Raw genomic sequence first — 25415 nt, 5'->3', positions numbered from 1 at the left:
CTCGTAATGAGGCCCAAAGTCTTTTGCTATCATAGTGAATTATATGAATTGTTTTTAGTCACTTGTTCTTGGCAACATTATCATTCAGTCTTTTGCACAGTATTTTTTCTAAGAAATGTCATGAAATATGAACATTGTATGATATGATATGATATGATATGGTATTTGTAACGCGCCTATACACAAGTGTTTCAAGGCGCGACGAGGCAGGGAGGGAGGGAAACAAGGGGAAGACGGACAAGCGATCCTACTAGGCCAGGTGTCATTCAGATCGCGCAAGTGCAGAGGTAAGGGGAAAAGGAGAAAGTGCAGGGGGAGGAGGTGGGGGGAAAAGTGCAGTACAAGGTAAGTGGCGTAGTGAAATAATAACGATAATAATAAATAAAAAGGGCCAACTAGTGGCAAGTGCGAGGTAAGTGCAGAGCAAGTGCTGAGCAGGGGGCTGTAGGGATACAGTGACAGTCCCACAGTGCAGGGGGAGCCAGGGGGGCAGTGCAAGTGGAGAGTGGCTGGGCCCTGGACCGAGGTCGCTGAGAGTGGCCCAGATGCAGGTTAAGTACAGAATTCAGTGGGGAGTTAAGCAGGTTTAGCAGGGGAGAGGGAGAGAGAAGGCAGAAGCGAAGAGGAAGGTTTTGAGGTGCTTCCGGAACCGGAGATGGTTCTCCTCAAGTTTCAGGGAGGCAGGCAGGCTGTTCCAGAGGGAGGCCCCTGCTGCGGAGAGAGATCTACCCCCAGCGCGTTGCTTCGAGAAGCGGCTGACCATGAGGGAGTTAGAGATGGATGAGCGAAGGGCTCGTGAAGGAAGATATTTAGGAAGAGAGAGTTGAAGGTATTTAGGCCCCAAGCCCCAGAAGGCCTTGTGGACAATGCAGAGGGTTTTGAACTTAATCCTCGCAGCCACTGGGAGCCAGTGAAGAGATTTCAGTCCTGGAGAGATACGGTCCCTGGGCTTGAGGCCAAGGACAAGTCTCGCAGTTCTGTTCTGGATAAGTTGCAGAGGGCGGAGAGTGGAGGCAGGGAGATTAAGATAGAGGCTGTTACAGTAGTCCAGTATATTTGCATTTCAATATTTAAAGTGATTGGATTTGATAAAGGTTTTTTAAACTGCATAACAATAAAAACATGTTTTAAAAAAAATGGTTGCCATTTCTATTTCTTTCAAGGCTGGCTCAGACACAAGTGTGAAATGGGGAGTGTTAATGGCCCCTTCTCTGTGAAGTCACAGCTCAGTAGGAATAGGCGATTAGCATCCCAAAGCCCCTCATCCCGTGAATACTATAGTGGATACCTCCACTACATAAACCTGTTTTTTTGTGTACTTACCAAAACAGTGTGTTAATAATTCATTGCATGCTTGCAAATTGTATTCACAAGATGCTTGTGGTAACAGTGACTGTTGTTTTGTTAAAAAATAAAGGGTGTTTAAAAGGAATGTTGAAAACGAGGAAAGGGGATGAAAAAATTGAGACGAGCATGGGTGTGCCACCACCGGGGGTTTCGTGCCTAATAAGTTAGCGTGTGGAAAAAAATATCACGTTGCCTTTGCAGGGAAGCAGTGATGTGTTTATTTTTCCTCTAGCATGGCGCCCAGGACATTAACATTCACATAATGTGAATGAAGTTAGCATTCTAGCAATCCCATAGCACTTCGTGAACAGTATTGCGGTGACCATGGTGATATCCAGGATTGTCCCTTCTTTGTGTTCATGTCCTGGCTACTGTCACCGGAAGTATCTTTCTCCTATAGCTCTGTCAATTTTACGGTGATAACTGCGGCACTGCAACCAAAGCGGTGCGCCTGCATGCACCAGCTATGCTTAACAAGAGCTCCTTTACCACCCTCATCGTGGGGGTGTTTATCGTTTATGTATTGCACACCTGCTGGGTGATGTATGGAATCGTGTATACCAAGCCCTGCGATCGACACGGTGACAACTGCATCATCTCCTACTTGAGCAAGAGGCCCAAGCTGCAGGTTAGTGCTCGAGACTGTCGCTAGACACCGACTGCACACCCCTCTCCAGACCTACTTGCTTACCTTTTACCCACTACTATGCGCTTCTTATGTCACTGCCACCACTATTGTGAAAGGTTGAGAAAATATTGCTTAGTTTCACCATGATGTCATTCATATGTCGGACGTATGTTGTTCATCCATGTGCAGTTTATAATATCGTGCCATGTCATTTAAGAGATGCTCATCCCGGTTCCAGATGTTTTGTTGTATTCCGCGGTAGTCATGAATTTCCAATGGGAAAAGAAAAATTGCAACCCCAAAATGCAACACTAAGACTGGTTGTGCGACACCCTAATGATGTGTGGAGCATGGCACTTTTAATTTTTCAAATGGGTACCTACCTGTAGACGCTTTTTGAGGGTGGGGGAGTTGTCGGAGTACTGCAACATGGAGTAACCGTGCAGGTAAGTGTTGGTGTTTTGTATTTCAATATCGTACTTTTTTGTTTTTGTTTTCCTGTAGAAAAATTGCGTTCTGGTTGTCTGACCTATCGGTCCTAAACAATCCATAAGTCTGGAGGTAGAGGGGCTAAGGACTGTGCCACTGAAAGCGCTGCTTATTTGTACTCTCAACCATGCTTACAAGCAGTCCGATTTTGGATGTACATGTCCCGCTTTCTTGTCTCCTGTCATTTTGTATTGTTGTGCAGTACTCTAAACGCTGGACTACACCTATAATAAAAGAAAGTGACAAGCCAGTCTCCTGGCTGAGCTTTTAACACATGACCAGTGCCCGCTTGATAGCTCTGTGAACTCTGACCTATTGATGTGAACCTGCCCTTAGTCGTAGTTTCCAGTTTGTTATTGTGCACGAGGCAAATAACCTTGCAGCCCTACAAAACATGTGTCTTGAAAATGGATTAGATGGGGTTTGTAAAGTTTTAATAAAAAGGGTTTTGTGTGCTGTTTTACCAAGTTATGAGGAATGGGAAACGATTTAAACGGTTTTACGAAAACGGATTTAGCATGTATAAAGTACACCTGAGCTTTCGGGATGGCCAAACCAAGCTGGGTGTGCGTGACACACCCTGGCAGAGTTGGTTGGAATCTGCTAAATGATGATGACTGTGGGAATGAATCCCTGAGGTAGTCCGATATAATATCTGAATCGCCATGCATTAGACATTTTCACCAATTATTTGCACTGCCCAATGATAGAAATCATTTGGCACCTTTAACTGTAAATCATTTGTGGGCTAATCAATTTCACTCACAAAGATCGCACATCATGCTACCACATCTGAAAAACTCGAAAGCGTGTGGCTTGGATGAGTTAGCAAATGCATTATTTAAGACTGGCGTTAGCCTCTAGGCGATATGTGGGTACCATTGTGGCACACTGAGATAAGACATGCTGAGATATGGAAATTGATTGATTGTCCAACGGGTGGAGTGTAATGCGTGTGCGGGGGAAAAAAAAAAAAAGAAAAAATGAGCTAAAAAAACATGGCGCCGGTATGTGGCCATTTTGGACATTTATTTCCAAAACCGCAATGGAAGTCTACTTTTCGGTGAGCTCAGTTAGAAGGCAGACAAGAATTCTGCAAGGGTTACGAGATTCAGATGAGCTCACTATGGAGGATAATTGGTGTATTGTTCAATCAAGGACGCGCCAAGAAAGGAGTGAGAGTTGTGCAGTGATGAGGGGTGCTGGGAACGAGGGTGCAGGAGACATTCTGGGTTTTTCCACTAATAAATGCATTTTTCCACTCGGTGCTCTCCATGCTTGCTGTCTGTACTTCACCCGGGATGGTTGGCAACCTGAGGTGGGTGGGGATTTGCTCCCCACAAGAGAAGAGGTATCCGGGTAGTAGAATTGGAACCCCGGGGGATGAAGACTCGCTAAGAGGGAGGACGCTTTTCTCCAGGCCCTGTTAGCACGTGATCTCTCTGCCTGCCTGCCTTGGGACTGGGTAGTGTTGTCGTGTCTGAGATGATGTTTTCTCCTGCTACTGCACTAACGGTGATGTAGGACTAATGTTATCTTTCTTCTTTGTGTGCATATGTCCATGTATAACCCATTATCTTTTATTTTACTGTCTAGCTGTATATCTGTGAAGTGTGAATAAACTGCCTGTAAAGAGCCAATTATATTCTAACTGTGAATAAGTGTATATTATTGCCTCCCTGAGTCCAAGAACTTTTGGTCTGTGTAATATGGTAAGTGGTCTCTAGGGTAATTAAACAGGACAGAAAAGCAAAACAAAACAAGTATGCAGCATGTTCTCTTGCAAACTTGCAAATCTATTAAGTTAGTTGTTTAGTCCTTCTGCCTGCTCTTACTAGCATTGGTTATAATCAGACGCAGCACTCAGTTCCAAACCCAAATAAGGATAGGTCAGGGCATACTTGATCGTACACAGCAGTGTTTCCATCCTAACCTCATTAACTTTCTTCCTTGAAATCGTCATAATGTTTGTCTTTTCCAAGTTTATAACCAGTTCTTGCTGACAGGCATATACTGCAAGTTGACTTGAGCATATTCCTCATGCCGGTGAATGTCTGATCAAACATGACCAAATCATCGGCCTAGAGCATGGCGACAATGGGAGAATCACCAATCTTTGGGGGTAGTTTGCTTTCTCAAGCAAATGCAATGGGAGGTCAGCTATATACAGGTTAAATAACAGGGCAGCCAAGACGCACCCTTGCTTGACTCCCCTGTTTATCCGTATTAGTGTTGTCACCGTACCCCCTTTATCCAGCCTCACACTTGCCCAATCGTCACTGTGGCGGAGCAGGATCAGTATTTGCAGTAACAAGCCCGGACATCCCAGTTTGCTGAGTTTTGACCACAGGATCTCTCTTATATACTTGGTCACATGTGGATTTAACATCAGCAAATGCACCGTATGTTATGTCGCTTTTACAACAAGAGGTGTGTATTAGTGAGTCCAGGACTCTGATGTTGTGAACGGTCATTGATCATGGACGAAAACCGGTCTGGAATGAGTGGAGTATGTTATTGGCACCTACCCATTTTAGCAGCTCTTTCAATACCAGACTGGCAAAAAGTTTACCAGTGGATAGCAGCCTGTAATTATTAACATTCATCCGCTCTCCTTTCTTATAAATGGGTATAAAAACCGACTACTGCCATGAGGTTGGTATTTTTCTCTCCCTCTCTCTCTGCAAACTCGTATGGACAAAACACAAGTCGTGCCCAATTATCTGGATCGCTCTTAAGGACCACATTGGCCAAGCCATTGGGTCCTGGTGTTCTTGATGTGTTCAGCTTGTTTATGACTGCCACTAGGATCTTCCAGCTCATAGTCAGCAGCCAAGCCGTTTCTGACCCGGCAATTACTTGGGGAGCGGGAGAGGGCTACAGGTTCAAATAATTTTGAAGTAATAGGGGCACTCCAGTAAGCTCCTGAAATGGGGTATACCATCTTCTTTCCCCTCTTACCCCGGGCTGTTGCCAATATTTTCCATATGGCTCCAGTGTCTCATCTCTTAAAGACTTGTACGAACCGCTGCCACCTTCTCCTTACAATCGTGATCTTATAGTGCTTTAGCTATGAGCGATATTCCTTTTTGATTCTTGTGATTTCACCAAGCACAGCCGCCGTAGGGCCATAGATTGCGCGTGACTTAAGCGCACGAATGGCCCTACGTTGTTGCGCTTACGTTTACATATCTTTGTCAAACACATTGGTGCTCTCTTGTGTCGCTGGCCACAGTTGGTTTTCTGTTACTTGCCCCCATTTTGTCTGACATCTGAAAAAGCCATTCTTATATTTCATTGGCATTTTTGCCTTTGAGCCCTCTCCAGTCAAAACGGCCCTGGTAAAAGACCATACATTTTGATCCAGGTCCAGCTCAGTCGATTTCCCAGGTGGTTTGATATCAAGCAACCACACGAGATTATCGTTCTCCCTAATGTTCTTGTTTAGGTCCACTATCATCATGGCGTGGTCACTGAATCATTAGGGACAACTCTAAGGGAATTCACCTGCTCTAATAGGCAGTTATTGCAGGCAAAGTAGGCCAACATGGCTTTTATACCCCCAGCAAACAATGTGGGGCACCTGGTGGATCCCCCTCCCCCGACCATTAAGCAAAGTCAGGTTCCAGTCCTGCAAATAACAACGCCACTGTTCCGCGCACACCTCCCTGGCATTCAAGTGTTTATGTATCATTATACTATGCTCGACTACATTTTTGTGCACTGCACCCTGTCTTGTCCGCACATCTAGCATTCCAATTCCCACATACAATTTCCGAATTATTAGCTGCAAACTCTCCCCTGTGTGTCAAGATTAGGTCTAGGTTATCAAACACTTCTTCGGTAACGCTCAAACCCGGTGGGTTGTAGATGTTTTCGATCAGCATACATTGTAGTTGTTCACCTACTGTCCTAAGGGTCTCAACTGCCAAGATTAGGGTAGGATTGAGATAATTTCTTAAACCAATCAAGAGCCCTCCACTCTCCCCTTGACAGTTTTTGATTGGAAGAAGACATCCATATATCTCAATGTTAAATCTAACCCAAGTCTCTTGTAATGCAAATATGTCATGGTCAGTCAGATTACCCCTAGACGCACCCTTCTGTAACCAATGTGAGAACCCCTTTGTGTTCCAGCTCAGAATTGAACAACTTCACTGGTTGATCCTAGTTTAGGGTCGGACTCTCTGTAACCATTCCCACCCCTTGGCGTCATCGAACTTCACTCCTGTATCGGGTACACTGCTTACAATAGGAACTTTGTTGGGCGATTGGGATCTTTTGCACTGCGGACGACATGCTGGCAACTCGGCCTTGCTTTCTTATGCATTTGTTTGCGTTGTTGTCTCTGGCAGCTTTCTCGAACGGTAAGCACGGGCGGCACTATAGAGGCTGTCTTTATTGAACAGTCTTCCTTCAGTAGCCAACTAGTTAGTGTGCCCATGTTTTGGGCAGATCTCCTCTTGCAGCGTGCTGCTCGCTTCTTTACCTTTTTGGATTTTACGTTTGTGTCGGATGTCCCTATTGAGTTGAGAGGCTGGCTTTCGGAGGTGTCCATCTGGGTATATCAGACCTTTTTGGTCTTAAGTGCCCTAGTCTGTAACCGCTTTGCCAGATGTTGCAGTTTGTGGGTAGGGTAGTTTGCCGGCGAGTTTACATCCATCTCGTTTATTTTATCTGCCTTTTGATTGTCGGTGTGTGTGCCGCAAGGGAAGTGGGGAGGAGGAGATGGATTAGTGGTACCGGCCAAGCTGTATCGAGCTGAGGCTCCTCCTCGAATGCAGGCAACTGTAGAAAGACTTGGCCGCAGGCCCACGAGCAGACCACTTAAGCCAACCATTTAAAGAAAAAGTATATGCTTTCTAATTCATTCTAGATGTCTTTGTTTATTTGTGAGCAGATATAGAGTAAGCAACTATAGAGGAGATACATGGGACTTTGATATTTATATGCCACTGATTACACGCATAGCTTTTACTGATGTGCCTCAAGCAGGTTGTTTGTTTTATTTGTATAGCCCTCCAAACCCAGAGGTAGAAGGGCACTTAAAGAAGGTTACATAGTGAGATATATACAATTTCAAAGTACAGCAATTTGCAAAGTTTACAATTTACAGAGTTTACAAACAGTCTTCAATAAAGTAGTGTACACAATAAAGAATTGAAAAACGGTCATTGCCAGCCCAGTCTAAAACCCCGCTGGCTGTCTACCACGGCCTGAAACCCCCTCTTCTTGATGCATCTGGCGCCACTGGCGAGGGCTCTTCTCCGAAAGACTTCACCAGATATGGGTTGGGGAGTGATAACTTTGCACCTCAACATAGTTGCCATCTGTGAACTATGCAACCAAGGTAACGCAAGTCTGGATTCGAGAGTTAGACACAACTGGTGGACTGCTAATGTCTGTTGCAAATGACAGTTGCTCTCGTTGTTGCCAGATTACTTTTTAAAATGTGTACAATTTGCCAATTTCAATCCTGCCTGTACATCTTGCCTTAACTTTCATCCTTGCAGCTTTAGTTGTTTTTCTTTGTATGCACTATGTCTCATATGTTAATTATGCTTCATACCACAAGCAATTGGCTATTGATAATTGACTCTTGCGAGTAAGAAATGGTGTGTATGTGTAGATTTGAGTTGGCAAGTGAGTTGTTACGACTGGCTAGTAGCTTGATTTTGTTATTCGTGCTTAATTCATGCAAGGTTTGTATGTTTGCTAAAAATACATTACACCCTCTTCCTCCTATCATTTGCTAATTGAAGGAAGACTGCATTCCATGACAAGCCCTCTTGCCACCCCTTCTTCTTTTTATTTTTTTTGTTTGTTTTTTATTTAAACTCCTTGGAGTCGAGGGATTTTTATATAGGATTCCTTCCCCTACTGAACTTCCTTACAATACCTACGGACATTGATTATTCTCTTGCAGTCCTGTTGAGATGCTCTGCTCCTTCTCTAGAGATTGCTTTGATGTATGTATGTATTTCATCTTATATAGCGCCGGTAGCCTGCAGGCATCAGGGCGCTCGGACAAGACAAACACTTACTAAATGAACAGAAGGGCCTCCAGCATCAGAACTGAATAAACTGCAAGGAGTGACTTATCTGAATAGGTGGGTCTTCAGAAGTTTCCTGAACACAGAATGGCTGCTTTCCATTCTCAAAGTCGCGGGTAAGATGTTCCACAGCTGGGCCTGGGCAGCCAGCACCACAAAAGATCTTCCCATGCCAGACTTGAGTTTATCTTTGGGAATGGTCAGAAAGCTCTTACCTTCCTTGGAGTCCCTCTCTTGTTTGGTCTGCATTTATATGGATCCTGCGAGCACTATTTTGTTCATTGATATCTGAATCCCTCATCCTTCCATTTCTATATTTACCCTTCTCGGGGTGGAACTTTCAGGTTGTAGGCTACTGGTCAGGCATGAGATGTCACTCATTTCCCCCCACCCCCCTCAATTCTCCCAGTGTGAGCAACAGCAACACACCAGTTCTTGTTCACCTGGAGTCAGTTGTCACTCTCTGGTGGCTAATGGCGAGTGCACATTTTGGACCCTGCCCCCCTGGTAAGGCCTGTGTATATGCCTGTGCTCAGGTGCCCACTTCTGCTTAATGTTTCTCGGCAATTCGTCCATTCAAGGGCTCCATTTTTCTGGGCTTTGGGTGGTAGTGCTCTCACCTTCTCCTTCTGGTATAATTGTGTTGCAGGGATGTATGGCTGAGCTGACAACTCACTTGCTTTTGGCATGTGACGCGACACCCACCATAGTCAGTTCACTTACACCCAATCCCCATGCACATCTGCAGGTGCCAATGGGCTCCCATTTGCCAAAAACAAAATCCTCTTTTTTTCACCCATATTGACAACTGAATAGGTTGACAGGTATGAGTTTTTTCGTGCCCTTGGCACACATCATTATGGTCCCTGCTATCGGTGCACTCCCGTATTAGATAATTGCCAATGCCTGTTTTCTTCTTCTGCTGCTTTGCAGCTTTCTGTATGAATGGTTTATTATGGTTTCAGTTAGTAAATAATGGGATGAGGGGGTAATGCCTGGGTAATCTTCAATAGTCCAAGTCCAACTCTTAGCCCCACTCGTTTCATCCTTCCCTAGATTGTGGCTCATTCAGCCGCTTACCCTCATCTTGGGTATGATGAGGAAATTCAGTAGGGTAGGGATTCCTATATAAGGGTCATTTTACTTGGAGGAGATCATTTTTAATTTTTTTTTATTTGTATTACTTGTTTATAATCTAATAAGATTTTTACAAGGTCCTTTTCCATTTTTGCAGAATCTTTGTAAAAGGCCATGAAAATGACGTGAAGCAAAAAGAAAGAAACCGGGTATCAGGGAATCGGGGGGGGGGGGGTAGGGAAGAGAGAAGAAAGTGTAGTAACAAAGGTTATTATAATACAGAATTATTGAATTTTCACTGGTTAGTCAGATACAGGTCAGCCTCTTATATTAGTCAGGCGTTGTTTGGGCTGTGATAATTTTCATTGCCGCTTCTAGAATTTTGACCGCCGCTATGGTGTATCTGACTTTCTCCCCTGCTATCAAATGACACCACCAGATTTCTTCTTCTCTCATTTTGACGTCTCCAAAGAGCGGCGTTAGATAGGAGATCCGAAGATGGCTAGTCTTTTGACATTTCATTAACAGATATTTTATCGTTTCCGGTTCAGAGTCATCATTGCACAGTCTGCATTTGTCCGACGTTGTAAGTGCATGGATCGCTCGGATTTCTTGTGTTGGTAGCACGTTTAAACGTAGTTTCATGAACGATTTCTGCAAAGCTTTGTTCAAGAATTTGGAGCAGTATGCTACTGGGACTTTCAGTTTGTTTGTCGATGGCGGTAGATGGGTCAACAATCGGTTTGCGGTGGCCTTGTCACACGTTGAGATCCAGTCATAAAGCTCCATTTTTGTCTTTGCTCTTTCGGGGTTGATGATCAGATCTTCTTATGTGCAGGCCAAGTCTTTCAATTTACTAACCAAATTGCTTTTCCAGATGTTTAATGCTTTGCAGCGGCCGCTTTGGAGTTCAAGACAAATGATCTTATATATCGCCAAGGTGTCTGAAGTTAAACGTTTCTGCAGAAGGTGCATTTGGACTTGTTCTACTGAAGCTGCGAGAGAAAGAAGACCGAGTTTGCGCCTAATGGCTGCTATTGAGGTTGACTTTGGAAGTTCCACCACTTATTTCCACACAGAGCCTTCTATCTTCGTCCAGAGCGAGGATGGAATATTAAGGGATGCGTCCATTCCATAAATCAGGGTGGGCATCACTTTGGATATATAGAACTGTATTGCCGGTGTTAGGGATAATTTTCCGTATTTTCTGTCCACCAGTCTGATTTTACTGGTCAAAGTTTTTGTTTTGGTCCAAAGTGTTTGTTGCATCGCTTTTTCGTTACTCGTTGTGTCCACCATTATGCCCAGGTATTTGAAGTGCGGAACTGCTTTTATTTTTATGTTGTTGATTGACCAGAGGCTTGTCCTTTTTCTTGTTTGTTTTTTTTGTCTTGGCTATATTGATTTCAAAATATTCTTCTTTGGTGTATTTGGCCAGATTAGATAGCTGGCGCTGGAGACCAATTTGGGTTTGATCTAGCAAAATTAGATCGTCCGCGTAGAGAATATGGGATGCTGGATGTTCGCCTATTTTGAGGGGAAAAGATCTCACCGATTCTTCGGAGTGTTGAAAATCAACAAGGAAAGCGATAAAGAGAGATGGAGCCAGTGGGCAGCCCTGTTTTACTCCTTGCTCCGATTTGATTTCTTCAGAGAGTAGTCCCTGGTGATTCAATCGCACTCGCAATTTGGTGTCTGTGTGGAGTGTGATCACTGGTTCGAGGATATCGGCGGGGCAATTCCATGTCTTTAGCTTGGTCCAAAGTTTTTGACAATTTATTTTGTAAAATGCCTGTGACATGTCGATGAATGCTAAGAACCCTCTCGGAGCACCCGACATGATGTTGCTTTTTGTAATATTTAGTAAAAGGATGTTGATGCTGGTGCTTGCGTTTTTCAAGAAATCTGTTTGAAAGGCGTCTAAGCATGGTGATGTTCTAGCCCACTTTTGAAATCTTTTCAATAATAAGGTGGCAAAGATTTGACCAATTATGTCCATCAGCGCTATTGGCCTGTAGTTTACTGGATCGTCTCTTTCCTTTTTTGAAGATTGGGACCACTACGGCTTCAGTCCAGGATCTGGGAATCTGCTTTGTTTTGCAATGATGGAAAATGTTGCTTATGAAGATATCTTCCGGATTCTGTTTGAGGTTGATGTTAGTGAGACCATCTGGTTCTGGTGCTCTTGATCGTTTGAGTTTCATGATTGTTGCTTTGATATCTTCTACGTCTGTAAGATCGGCCCACTTATTTTCCGCCGGAAATTGTAAGGTCTTTGCATCCGATGTTAAGGGGGCAAAAAGGTTGGAAAAGTGGGTTATCCAATCTGTTTCTGGGACAGAGTTGATTAGCTGGTTGTTAGTTTGTAGGTCTTTACTCTTTATCAGAGCCCAGAAATCTCGAGTTTTTGCTGGCTAGGATTTTCAACATGTTCTCAGCGTCATTTTGATTTAGGGTTGCCCTGTAGCCTCTTAGCCAGATTGTATAGCTCCTTGCTGCAGCCTTAAGTACATTTCTCAATTTGTCCGAATCTGGCGCGTGGCTGGTCCGCTTTAATTTTCTTAGCTCTCTTCTTTTCGCTGCAAGTGTTTTGTCGTATTCATGTTTGTCTTTCTTCTCAGTTTCTTTTCCTTTCCTTGTGTCTTGTTTGTAAGCGATCAGAAAAGGAATATAATTTGGCATAGTCGTTTCAGCACCAAGGAGAGTGTTTGTAGGTTTGACGTTGTATTTATTTGTTATGCGCCTTATGTCTGCCGCTGTTGGTCTAAGGTGCATCTGGTGTGAATTTTGCTCCACGTTTGGTTTGTAGACTTGTTTTACTGGGCAGATAGCAATCAATGCCATACGTAATAAGTTGTGATCACTTTCTTTGGTCCGATAGACTTCAAATAGGTTGACATAGGGTAGCGGGGCATGGGTCAGGAAGATATAGTCTAAAGTTGCAGCTGAGTTTGCCTGTTCCCATGTTGGAAGGCATGGATGGTTTCCACGTAATGTTGCTACATTGTGAAGGTCTCTTGAGTTCATGAGGTTCATCCAAATCTTTCCTCGTTCCACAGTGGCGAGACTAAGTTGTTTTTGAGTGTTGGTGTCAGAAGGTGTTTCACACTTTGCATTTAAATCTCCGCAAATGATGATATGACTAGTTTCAAGTTCGATTAGGAATTTGTCGATTGTGTTGGCAACAGCCATACAGAAGGTGGCGTTAGTTCTTTGCGGGTTCCAGTACACATTTATTATTGCCAACTTTGTTGAATTTTGATTTGCCATAGTTGGTTTTGTGTGGTTCCATGAGGCTAAGAGAGCCAAGATTATGTAGGCTTCAACTACTTTTGTTTTCAATAGTAATTCCTGAGCCTGATCGCACTGCCGTCAGGAGGCCCGACGATGGACGCCCTAGAAGGCCTTTCACGGCTGGAAATAGCTGGATCTCATAGACATCCAGGGCCGGTTTTTCCTGTAGCCAAGTCTCTTGGAGGCAGATTATGTCCAAGGTTTCCAAATCTTGAGTGTCAGGGTTTGCTAGATGGTCATGGCCACGGGTGTTCCAGGAGCCCATTGTTACCGGTTTTGGTGGTGTCGAAACGTAACGATGGACGGTATATTTGTCTTCTTTGTTGTTCCTTTTCCTTAGTTGCTATTTTGTAGAGTTTGGTTTTAGGACTTCTTTCAAACATTTCCATGGTCCAGCTGAGCCACGATCGTTAGGCCGATTTTTGTCCGGTTGATGGCTGCGAGGCAGACTTTTGATGGGTTTGTCTTGTAAGATCTTCTCGATTGGTCCAGGGTTCTTCTACTGCCTTCCTGTTAACTGGATTTTTGAAGATGTGGTTTCTATCTGACCTCCACCTTCTTCTGTTGTTTTCGAAATTGTCAGTTCGTAATTGATAGTCTGTCGTATCTGGACCGGTCAGAGCTGATATGACTTGAGAATGCTGAGTTCCGTGTGCCCTGGTAGTCGTTTCTTTTATTTTGACGATAGTCCTCCGTCTTGGACCTATAGTGAGTTTTTGTGGCGTCTCTGCTTGATTTTGTAGCCGGTTGTTTAGTGGTGGAGGATGGTTCACTCAATAGTTCTGATATTTGAAAACCCAGATGTTCAAGGTCGGAATATACCTTGTTTGATTTCGTAAAGGGCTGACGCTTTTATGTGCAAGTAGGCTTTTGCTTTTTTGTTCTTGTGATATGGTTCAATCAAGGTAAAATCTTCAGTTTTTAATGTGCGTAGCTTCCGGTCTTTTCCTAGTATTTCCAGCACAGATTTTCTGTTCAGGGACCATGTAATTTCTACCAGGAGCTAATTGCTCCGTCTTGAAGGTACGAATGTGATTTGTCTGCGCAGGGCGTCTTGTGGATTCCCGATAAGTTTGTTCTTTGTCTTGATTATTTTCCCCCGTTGACCCTCTTTGTTCGCTAACTGTCTTTCGTTGTTCATAAGGTCCAGATTGCGTCAGCTTCTTATTGGATGATGCTGTTTGGTCTTTCTGTTTGGTCCGTGTGTTCTCGAGCTGCGCTTTTTGACACTGTAGTTAGTCTTGATGAAACTCGATTTGGGAGGGGTTGATTTTTGTGTATTGGATCGAGTGGACCTTGTTCATGATTTATTGTTGCCTCGACGACCTGGGTTTGGTCAGAAGAAACGTCTGTATCTTCCTCTTTATCTGGATGAAGTGTTAGGTTCATTAGTGAGGAAATGGCCATGAATTATTTTGTGGTTGTTGGCGATTTGTTGAGTTCGATCACATCTTGGTCGTCCTGCTGAACATCTTTCGGAGTACTTGTTGGCTTTGTCGGTTTTATTTTTGAAAAAGGAGAGCAACAAATAGAGTGCCTTTGGTGGGTTGTAGGCATCCTTCAATTAGTAAGAAATGGGACGAGGACTTGAAGTAATGATAATTGCCCTTCCTAATGCAATATGTCTGGGTGGTCTGCTTTCAACCAGTGTTGTCATATGTATGTTCGCTTAAACATCTTGTACTTGTGTGAAGGGAGTGTTTTTGAAATTGTGATACTCCTTTGAAACTCTGCAACACTTACTTTGTGGTGCTGTATTCATAATCATTGAAAAATATGTTGTCTTCATATTTGTCACCTATAGAACCCTGTTGCCAAAAATGGAAGCAAGGGGTATCCGGAATCACCTGCATGGGAGGCACACAAGGGGGCACAGTCATTATTGTGGTAGTGACAATGCAGCCATGTTTGGATGTGGGTCTGTGTCACATGGGATTGCCGCAAGACGTAGCAAATGGCATAGATGGTGGGGGTGGGTTGTGCCCACATTCCCTACACCATATGACCCCCAGCATGGCCATTATCCTTATGCCGCCACATGCCTCTACATTGTCTATGATGTGTGCCATGTTTATTTGCTTTTGCATCTTGTACATCGGTCATCTCTCCCGTTCGCTATTCTGTGTTCCTTCATTGTTCTGATTCATGTTACATGCACATGGGTATGTGCGCTTGTGACAGGCAAGTCACCTGGCTTCATGCTGTGGAGTGCACTGCTGGTGGGGAGGTAGGTCAAATTTGACTGACATGGCTGTGACGCAGGCAGTGGGGGATGTGCACGGTGTGTTCATGCTGGGGTAAGTGGCATGGGGGCAATGAATTCTGGTACCTGTAGTGTATGTGATGTTCCTGTCCATCTGTGCACAAATTGTGATGGTGTTTCCTTCCATTTGCCCATGCCCCACATGCCAAACATGCCCTCCGACACATGCATGCAATTTGTATGCATACTGTTGCATAACGCACATGCACTGGTGACAGTGGACAATTCCCCCCCCCCGCTCTTCACAGCAAACTTACTATGAGTAGGTACTTACAGTCACCCAACAGCCAGGTCCGCTGTATCGTGCCATGTACCCTGGGAGCATGGAGTCCTGCTTGGATCCAGGGAAACTTGCACTGCAGTGGATTATCAGGAGGTCTGTATCACGCACAACCTGGATGTTCAATGAGTGGTACATTTTCCTGTTGCGGTAGCCCTCCTCATTGGCATGTTTGACCACCAGCTCAACGTGCATGCAGTCCAGTGCACCTATCACGTTTGGCATGCCTGCCAGGGCATGGAAGACGACTTTTGTGTCATTGACCTGGGCTGGTGTTCTGGGGAGGGCATTATGGTCAGAAACGTGACGCATCAGGGTATCTAGAACATGGACTAGGACCTTTGAGAAACGGGGCTGGGATATCCCGTACAGCTCTCCCACATTGTGTTGAAAGGTGCCGATGGCCAGGAAATGCAGCACTGATACTACCTTGAGCAAGACAGGGTGGAGGGTTGCGGTCCTGCTGCCAATAGGGCTCCGGATGTCGGCTTGGACTAGGTCCACTACGGTGGTTATGGTTGCCCTGTCCAGCCGATACAGGGTGTGGATCTGTGTGTCTGTGAGGTTCCAGTATGCAGGGTATGGGTGGCTGCCCACGGGGTGCTACCTGCTGCCCATTGTTGACCTGCATGGCTCATCATCCTCCTTCTCCTCCTGTGCCTCCGCCGCCTTCTCTGCCTGTCTGCCTCTTCCGATTTCAGCTCATATTGGATACCTGCATGCTTGGCCCCCAGCTCTGATTACTACTGCTGCTGCCAGCATGGTTGTGTTGGAAGGTGTGTGGGCGTTGTCCTTTTGAGTATTCACAGTGCTCATGGTGTGCAGCTGGGCTAATTATGGCCACCTCTGGCCTGTTGCTGCACACCTTGGACTGCTTAACGCCTGCTCCGTGATGCCAGTGTTTCCGGTGTGGATTTCACGGTGGCACCAGCATTTTTATGCTAGTGTTTCCGTGTTGACGGAAGTCATAATGATGCCGTACTTCTGTTGTGCTGGATTTTACGGCAGTGCCTTCCGGGGTTGCTGCTGTTGATGTTTACAGTTCTGCCAGCAACGGTAGCACCATGAGTCCTATTTGTGTGAACGTAGTTTCCGGCATCGCGGGTCATAGTGTGCCAGTCCGGAAAAGGGTGCCGGTACGGTGCTACCGGCACCATTATTTCCAGACCGCCACACTTTTAATGAGGCCCATTTTGTATGTAACTATAACCTTACGAATTCTGGTTAGACCTGTTCATCAGTAATTGATATTAGGTACTAGGGAAGCTCGGAGTCAAAACGTGTGTAAGCCTTTCTCACACCTGCTACAAATATGCTGTGAATATGTCAGATTTTATACAAAGGCACTGTAAATATCTCGGATCCAATATCTGCTAATAAATCTAACCATATACGATTCTGAAACCGAATTAAACAATCCGTTTAATCTTTTGATGCCTCCAGTAATTCACTAAGGTACTAGCGCATTGGGGAACAGAATATCATTGGCTACTATTATCCATGACAATTGGGGTATACATGTCAACCCTGTAAACCCATGCTGCAGTGTCGTCATGAAACCGGAGTATAAAATGCATCTTCATCACAGTACGGATAGTGTAATGCAATACAAATACAACGTTAGAACTCGTATTTGTTTTTTTCTTTTCAGGTCATCGCTAAACCACTTCTACCAGGTATACCCAGCCAAACATTTCTTAAAATATAATGATGTCCTCTCCTCCTCTGTATACTCGTTTCTTATATTGGGCCTTATTTACAGAAGTGTTTTCCTATGGGAAAACCCTATGCAAAAACGCTTTGTAAACATGCCCATAGCTCACTTCATTGCAGAAAAGGGATTTGCTTTGTAGATTTTCGCTTTCTCTGCAGGATGCATCACATTGTATCGAGGAAGCAGTTTGGTGATTTAAGGATTAAATCAGTTGGGGGTGGGAGGAGCTATAATCCAATATAGGGTGGAAATATGGTGTTTTTTCTCCTCGTGATAGAAACTCAACCCGAAAGAGTGGTTGCTTCTAAAACCTTCTTTTTCCTGTTAGTTTGCTCATTGCTGGCGTCGTTTCGGATCATTGATGGAGGGTTGCTGTCAATACTTCCTGGTTGACCATGCATGACGTGTCAGGGGACATGAGATCAGACAACATTTTTGCCGCTTTCAGGATGTTTTTTTGTGTAAAGTGGTGAAGGTTCAACAGAATGTTGATGGGATTTCCAGTCACAAGGTTTATTGTCCCTCCTCTTTGTACTTGTTCTAGCTAAATATTTTTGTTGGGAGTATTGAAGATGTAGGAGCATTTATGTGTTCTTTAATATCTTGACCATCCACTCACTCCTACTAGTCTTTAGTTTGCATGTAATATTCAGCATATTTGGGTTTGTGCTCAGTAATATGAGAGCCCGTACTGCCAACACATGGCATGCTTCCATTTTGGAAGGTTGAGGGCCTTTGGGTTTTAATGAGAATGATTTACCTTCTGTAACGCTATTGGGTGTAGTGGGGGAAACTGGGAGACTATGATTTTTCCAAAGAACACATAATTTGGCATGATAAGTTTGGTGCGATTCCAACCTCTGACCTATATGTGAAACAAAAGTTCCTGCTCTACAAATATTGTAGTCTGTGTTCTATGCGCTAAAACAAGATGGAAAGAAAGCTTTGAATGAATCCTAACAGCTAGGAATTATTTTGACCAACTTTCCATTCCATCATATTTGTGCCTTTTGCATTAGGGGTCCTGCCCAATACAAGTTACTGTGGCCCATAGCCCCAAAAGTAGCAGTTTGGCCTCAAGTGTGTGCTGACTACCCCTTTGGTACACGGGCACAAGCCACCTAAGGCCGCGTCCAGTGAGCATGGAATCCCAATGTCCGTTTAGGGTGAAGGAGTTGGGAAAGTAAAGATAGTGAGGAGGAGGACGTCCGTCCCCCGTCCCCTCAAAAAAAGCAAATCTTCTCTGAATTCTGAAGACCTCCACAGCAACACAAGTGACACGCACAGCAGTGCTGTGCATATTCCACCCTGTCATTTAAATTGAACAGACAAATACTTGCAACCAATTTTATTTTCTATTGACTGGTCAGTCAATCGGGTTATTTTGAAATATCATGATTCCATAAAAACACAATATATTAAGAACATGAATAAATGCATACATAAAAAGGTTGAAGAAATAAGGGTTCAGGCATTACTATTCAGCAATAAATATTTCCTAATTCTGTAAATGGGTCAAACCAGCCCACAAGGTGGGTATCTGCCCTCCAGAAGGTAGCATAACGCCAGATGACCTTGATGAAAACCCACATTTCTTAAAAGCAGGCACAATTTTCTTCTAATTGATATGTAAACTGGACAACAAAAAACATAAAATCCAACAATTTGTCGCTAACATCTGAACAAAAAGGGCAATACACATCTGCAGGTATCTTATTCCATAAACCGAGATTGTTTTAAACAGAATGTAATAAATCCAAGTCTAAGAGTAACTGAAAGGTGCAGGAAAACCCTACACTCTTGGACCAGGGTATTACCATACCAGAATATGCTGAAAGATTGTCCAGAGGACATTCATTTTTAATAAACTATCAACATTTATTTAGCATGATACAAAATGTATAACTAGTGAATTAATCAACACTTCAAAGTTAATTTGCATTGCAGGAAAACATCAACTTTTACCAATTTATCATACTGACCGTGATCCATTCACTCATTCGTCCACATTCGGTGCCAAGCATTCATCCAAAAACTACTAAAACATATACCAAAGTACATTCAGTGTGTAATAGAACATTCTAATGATCACAACAGACAATTCTAGTTCATAAAGTGCATTCATTGTTGAAGACTACTGTAATTATACAACATGTGATCAACTAGTGGAGTGGATCGAATTAATATAGACCATATGATCCCATTCCCCCACTTTCTTCGACCAGATTTCGACGTATTAGGCTGATTTAGTCAAAGTCTTCATCAGGATATCCATGTAATACACTGGAAAGGAATATGTACATGCTGTTTAATGCACTCTCCTATATAGACCATATGAACAGTAAAAGCACAAAGGATAAGAAATTCCCTAGAAAAAAGAGAGAAACCTACAACAATTTTTTATTAAAAGTCAAAGTTTAAAAAGTTGATTTAAAAAGAGAGTACAACTTGAAGAAAAAAAAATCAACTGTGCACCTCATTTCCCAGTGCAAAAAGGTTAGTGAAACAGGAAATCTGTGCCCTCAAGTGAAGAGAAGCAGCACCAGCAAAATCAAGATAAAGTGAATTAACTGCGGTATGAATAGATTTTTGTGCCATGGAAAGGACCAAAGAGAAGAGTAGAAGAACTAACCTTGCATCAATGGTAATGAAGTTCCCCATCAGAAGTCAATGTAACAAGCTAGCCAACACAGAATGGCGTAAATGCCTGAAATAGACATATAAACAGTTGAAAAAGCCTAAAGAGCAACTGTGAATGTACCACTGCTTTGAATGGTTACTTTCACTATTATCTGGGATGACTCACTTCACTATTCAGAAGAAATCAAAAGTGACTTCACATTGGGTGCTATAATTAAATAATAGCACCGATGGTACACCCAATTGTACATAAACTGCTCGCTTTCTTGTAGGCAAGAATCATGCATAGTTTACTCAAAGGGTATTTCTACACGATCTGAATAAGGGAAAAATAATTTCCCAGTTTTTCTAATGGTAACATGGCATCCCGAAGCACAGAAAATTCATCAACAATTACCCGTTATATTTAGGATACCATCAGCAAAATTACTCAAAAAGATGCGTTACTGGAACCCTATCAGGTTAAATGTGTCCACTCTGCAGGACTGTTTGTTTAAAGGTTAGTAAAAATGAATAAGAAATGCATCTATATGAGATCCCGCAGGGAGTCATAAAATGAGGGCAGAGGGTGGCGCTTACCATTGCAATAACAGCCCACCTCCCACATTGCCTAAACCATTATAAAGAATCCATTACCAAGCCTGGGCCAGATTGCGTAGACTTGCTGGCGAGGATAAAAATAGCTAGGAAGTGGACAGATACTATCTGCCTGCCAGTGCATTGGCTACAAGGCTAATAGATTGAAAAAGGTACTTACAAAAAATGGTGCGTCCCACTAAGCACAAACGCGGTCCGTATTCCGACCGCTGACTGCAACAAAGCTATCTAGCGAGGTGCACATGCGTGGATATCCATATATACGGAAGTAGTGAAAAGCTACAGCGTGCACCTGATAAAATGCCAAAATCGCAACGAGTACGCTCAAGAGAACTACAAATACGGAAGCATATTGTTGCATGTAATTGGACTAGCATACTGTTGCATATAATTGGACCACCTACTAAAGTAGAAACAAAAAGGCACGATTTCCACTAGTCTACTCGCAAACAAGAAATCTTATATATACATGTGTATATATATATATATATATATATATATATATATATATTTCAACAATAAGAAGAAGTAATTCCACTTCTGAAAGGAGACAGCACTCTCAAAATTGCGGTCGTATGCCGGTTCCAGTTTTCATAGAATCAGCCCATCACACAACGGCAAGTGTATTCAAATATCCAGTTTTATTTTGGCATCCACAAGATAGATTAACCACAGTACAACGCGTTTTGCAGCGCTCCCGCTGCTTGATCACGTACAAATGAACAACAGTTAAAAAACGCCATTAAATACATGCACATGCAACACTCTATGGTTCCATAGGTTGTGTTTGTCCGTTTTCGCTTTTTACCCAAATAAGGTTCTATAGCTTCCTTTGGTAAACTCATTCGGCCATTTTGTAATAGGTTTTATGTGCATTTCACCATTAATTCAAATCACCTTGTGTGTGCAGTTTGTATTTTCATAGTTTTCCATGTATTCCATATATTTGCAGGAATATATAAGTATAGCAGATAAACTACCAGGTTACTTTTATAAAAGTTATATAAAGTGCTTGGTTTAGTGCATTGAAGAGAAATAAAATTTGTCATTACGCCCGCATTTTTTTTCATATGGATAAAAGCAAAAAATGAAGCCATTCGCCGCTTTGCAACTGCCTCTGATCTATTTGTGATTTAATTATTTCTTCATGTAGGTACTAGTAGAGTTTCAAGTTCTATGCAACTCGTATTCAGGCAATGTGTAAAGTGCATAGTGTTTGTGCAAATTACTTCTAAGTAAAAATACATTGTCGAAGAGAAGTGACTACAAAGTACTATCATGCATGTATAATTGTTTCAGTTGCAAAACGTCACATCACTTTTCTTCTTATTTCCCAAAATGATTGTGCCACAATGTTTCTGTTTTGAAAACTACTACGCACACCTATAAAAATAAATAAAATAACGTAATAGTTGTAAACCGATTAAAACTTATTGGAGAAATGCATAGAGAAGCTAAAGTTCATAGTGCAAACAAAATATATAGCTGCCATAGGTTTTTATCCTTCTCTTGTCACAATTTGGCCCACATTTCACCACCAAAGGAAAAAAGAATTTACAAATAGTTAATTCTCAATATTTCGGTTACATCCTCTGCATGAAAGATGTATTATTTGGTGATAAAATCCACATATACTATATTTAACAAGTAAAAAAGACTTTCTTAAGATGTTATCTTTGAGTCTGTTTCTTCTTTCGTGAACCCCAGTAATCGAGACATTTTAAAGTTGATTTTAAAGTGAAAAGACATTTCTAAAATGCACAGAATATTAGCAATTCATGTTCCAAGAAAAGTGTATAACTCTTCATCTTAGGCTTCCATCTGACGAAGCTCTAATTCTCGATTACCCCCTCGTGGATTCTCTTTTACATGATGTATTCCAAAAAACCTAAAAGGTTCCAACTTACTTTGGTGGACATCTCTAAAATGGACTGCCATAGGATAGGAAGCATCAACATTTTTTATGGCTCACATATGTTGTAGAATTCGTAATTTTAATTTACCTATGGTACTTCCCATGTACCAAAGGTCACATGAACAACATAATACGTATACAGCAAATTCTGTATTGCATGTGATCATGGATTTCACTTCAACATTATGACCAAGTACTGGGTGTACACAACTGTTCTTATTTAAAGCAAATTGACATGCTTTACACTTTGTACACTTGTGAAAGCCTGTATTCTTGCTCCCTAGCCATGAGGAGATGTCATGATTTTCCATTCTAGAGGGTAGAAAACTACTAACGAGTAAGTCTTTGATGGAAGTTGATTTTCTGAAGGTTATATATACTCGTTCCTCAAGATACGGTTGTAGAGCTTCATCTGATTTTACGACATGCCAATGTTTGTGCAGTATTTTTCTTATTGTACTGGCTTCGGTACCGTATGTGAGAATTAGCCTTATTTCATCTGTTTTTGTTTCTTCTGCAGATGTTCGATTAGTCAATAATAAGGCAGTTCGGTCTAATTTGCGTGCTTTGGAGTAAGCTCTTTCAATAACTGCGTTTGGGTATCTTTGATTTGCAAAATTATTGGCAGTAGTTTTGCATTCTTTATCAAAGCACTCCAGTTTACTACAATTACGCCGAATTCTAACAAATTCTCCATACGGTATACTCCATTTTAATGGAGTTGGATGGTTGTTGCTCGCAAACAGAGGCATGTCAGAACTGGTGGGTTTCCGATGAAGCTCTGTACTAATTTCTTTTTGATCCGTTTTAACTAGTACATCAAGAAAAATTTGTGACTCTCGACTATGTGTCTCAGTAAATTTCAAGTTCAAGTTGTTAGTATTCAAAATTTCAACAAAGTCGAGCCACTCTTTTTCATTGCCATTCCAGGGCATAAATAGATCTATGAACCAAAGGACTACTTGATTTGTGTGCTGGCTGTTGGCTTCTGTCCATACAATGAATTTTTCCCCCCAACCGATAGTAAGATTGGCATTTAATGGAGCAAAGCTTGTACCCATTGCTGTGCCTCTCAATTGATTGTAGTAGACATTTTCGAATAAAAATACATTATTGCGTAGACATAGATCTATCATTTCCATGATCATTTCGCCATGGGTGCGGTAATTTAATGATCTGTCTAAAAAGTGTTTGCACGCCCTTTTTCCATCCTGATGCTCTATGGAGGTATAGAGTGATACCACATCTAGTGTTGCAAACATAAAGGGCCTCATTACACGGTAGGCGGTAAGGGTTTACCGGTACCGGTAAACCCTTACCGCCTTACTACGAGGTCCCTTTGCGGGTTGGGGAATTTAACGCCTGCTTTTTGCAGGCGTTAAAAACCAACCCGCAAAGGGACCAGGGAGCTAATTACGGTACCACAATTTGCAGTACCCTAATTAGCGCCTTCCCCATTCCCATAGAGCCCTATGGGGCAAAAATGGGAATGGGGAAGGGCAATGGGGGAAGGGGGAATTGACACCCCACCAACCTTGGAATAGGGCGGTAATTCCCCTTTCCACCAAGGCGGTGCCGGTATTTTACCGGCATGGACCAAGGTGCTATAATAGCACCTTGGTCCACCGCCATCCGTGTAATGAGGACCAAAGTCTTTTTCCCAAACGACTCCTTCAATCCTACTCAAAGTCTTTAGTGTCCCGTAAATACGATGGTAAGGTAAAGACTAAAGGCAGTAACATTTGGTCAACATATTTCAACATGTTTTCAAGAGAGGCTCCATTTAAGGTGACCATGGGTCTGCCATGTTAATGGACCTTCGGTAGAAAATGAATAGTAGGAATAATGGGGAATTTATTGTAAAGGTATTTGTAGTCCTCATCATTCAAAATATCCAAGGTCTGTCCATTTTTTCAGAAAACATTCTAGTTTGTTCTTTATGATTTCAGTAGGACTCTCAATCAATTTCTCATAGCAGCTAGTGTCAATTGCCTTTCTGCTTCTTCTATGTAATCTTTTCTGTTTCGGATTACTATATTACTGTCCTTGTCGGAAGCTTTTATAACGACGTTATTTAGATCCTGCAGGTCTTTGAGAATTTTCTTTTCTTTTTCTGAGAAGTTCGATTTAATTTTCTTTTTTAGAAGTCTGGCTTTTTTCAGGTCCTGGATGACTAGGTCCTGGAAGGCTTCAATTTTACCTCTGGGTTGGAACATTGAGTTGAATCTATATTTCGCCTTCAGTTTACTCTTATATAAAATATATTTTACGCTGGGTGGTGTGTTGCCACAGCAGAGGTCCAATTTGCAAATAATGTTATAAAAAGGGAAAAGTATATATGTGTGTAGCTTGATACTTGTTGTTTTTCTTGAATTTAGTCCTAAACAAAAGAGGAAGAGAGAAAGTCTTTCAAATTCTAGGAACTCTCAGATGCAAGGCAAAATAAATTTCACAGTCTACAAAATATGGCATGTTTTGTTTAGGATGCCTCTATCACAAGTTGAAATTCCATGGTTCCAGTGTATTAAGGGCTTTAGTTAATGTCTTAGAGCCACAGTTGTTCTTTATAGGGCAGCTTATTTGTTATTTGTGCTGTACTGCTTGCGGCAATTATTTCCACACAGAACCATGTCAGTTGTTCCACACTATGGCCAATCTCCAAAAAATGGAGGACCATTGGTGCATTCAGATTACGTGTTCTAATTTTCGAACAATGCTTGTTAATGCACACATATACCTCTCTTGAAGTTTTCCCAAAGCATTTGGCAGGGGAATTGGACCGCGTAAATACATTTTTTACTTTTGCAAGTAGTGAAAGTGCGCAATTGCCAAGTCCTTCACATGCAAAAGAAGTCATTTTCTTGGAGTACTTGCAGGCTACACATGAGGTGCAAGGGTAGTGACCCAATACTGAATTAAAGTTGGTATCTGTAATTGATTCACATTTAGAGGAAAGTCTGTTGGCACCGATTTGTTCATTTCTGTCTTAAGTTTTTACACTTTGTTTGCGTTTATAAAAAAAAAAAAAAGGTGTTTGCAATTTAGCTTCTGTCGATTCTCCAAATCCAAGTCTAGTCATCAAAATTCTGTCACATGCAAAGTTAATCAAAGAGAGGTA

General features: G+C 42.4%; 1 protein-coding gene across 1 annotated transcript in view; it reads left to right on the top strand.

Annotated features, from left to right (window-relative positions):
- Nucleotides 1-1716: 1716 nt before the first annotated feature.
- CLPTM1L (CLPTM1 like) overlaps nucleotides 1717-25415 on the top strand; it is a 938124-nt gene continuing 914425 nt past the window's right edge. The window contains exon 1 of the mRNA XM_069620583.1: nucleotides 1717-1975. Coding sequence (XP_069476684.1) covers nucleotides 1814-1975 — 162 coding nt within the window. The 5' untranslated portion in view covers nucleotides 1717-1813. The remainder of the gene's footprint in view (nucleotides 1976-25415) is intronic.

This window comes from Ambystoma mexicanum, chromosome 5q (genome assembly GCF_040938575.1).
Source record: "Ambystoma mexicanum isolate Mex_15411 chromosome 5q, UKY_AmexF1_1, whole genome shotgun sequence".
Taxonomy (NCBI): domain Eukaryota; kingdom Metazoa; phylum Chordata; class Amphibia; order Caudata; family Ambystomatidae; genus Ambystoma; species Ambystoma mexicanum.
Note: the sequence above shows the minus strand (reverse complement) of the source record. Positions and strands in the feature narration are given on the sequence as shown.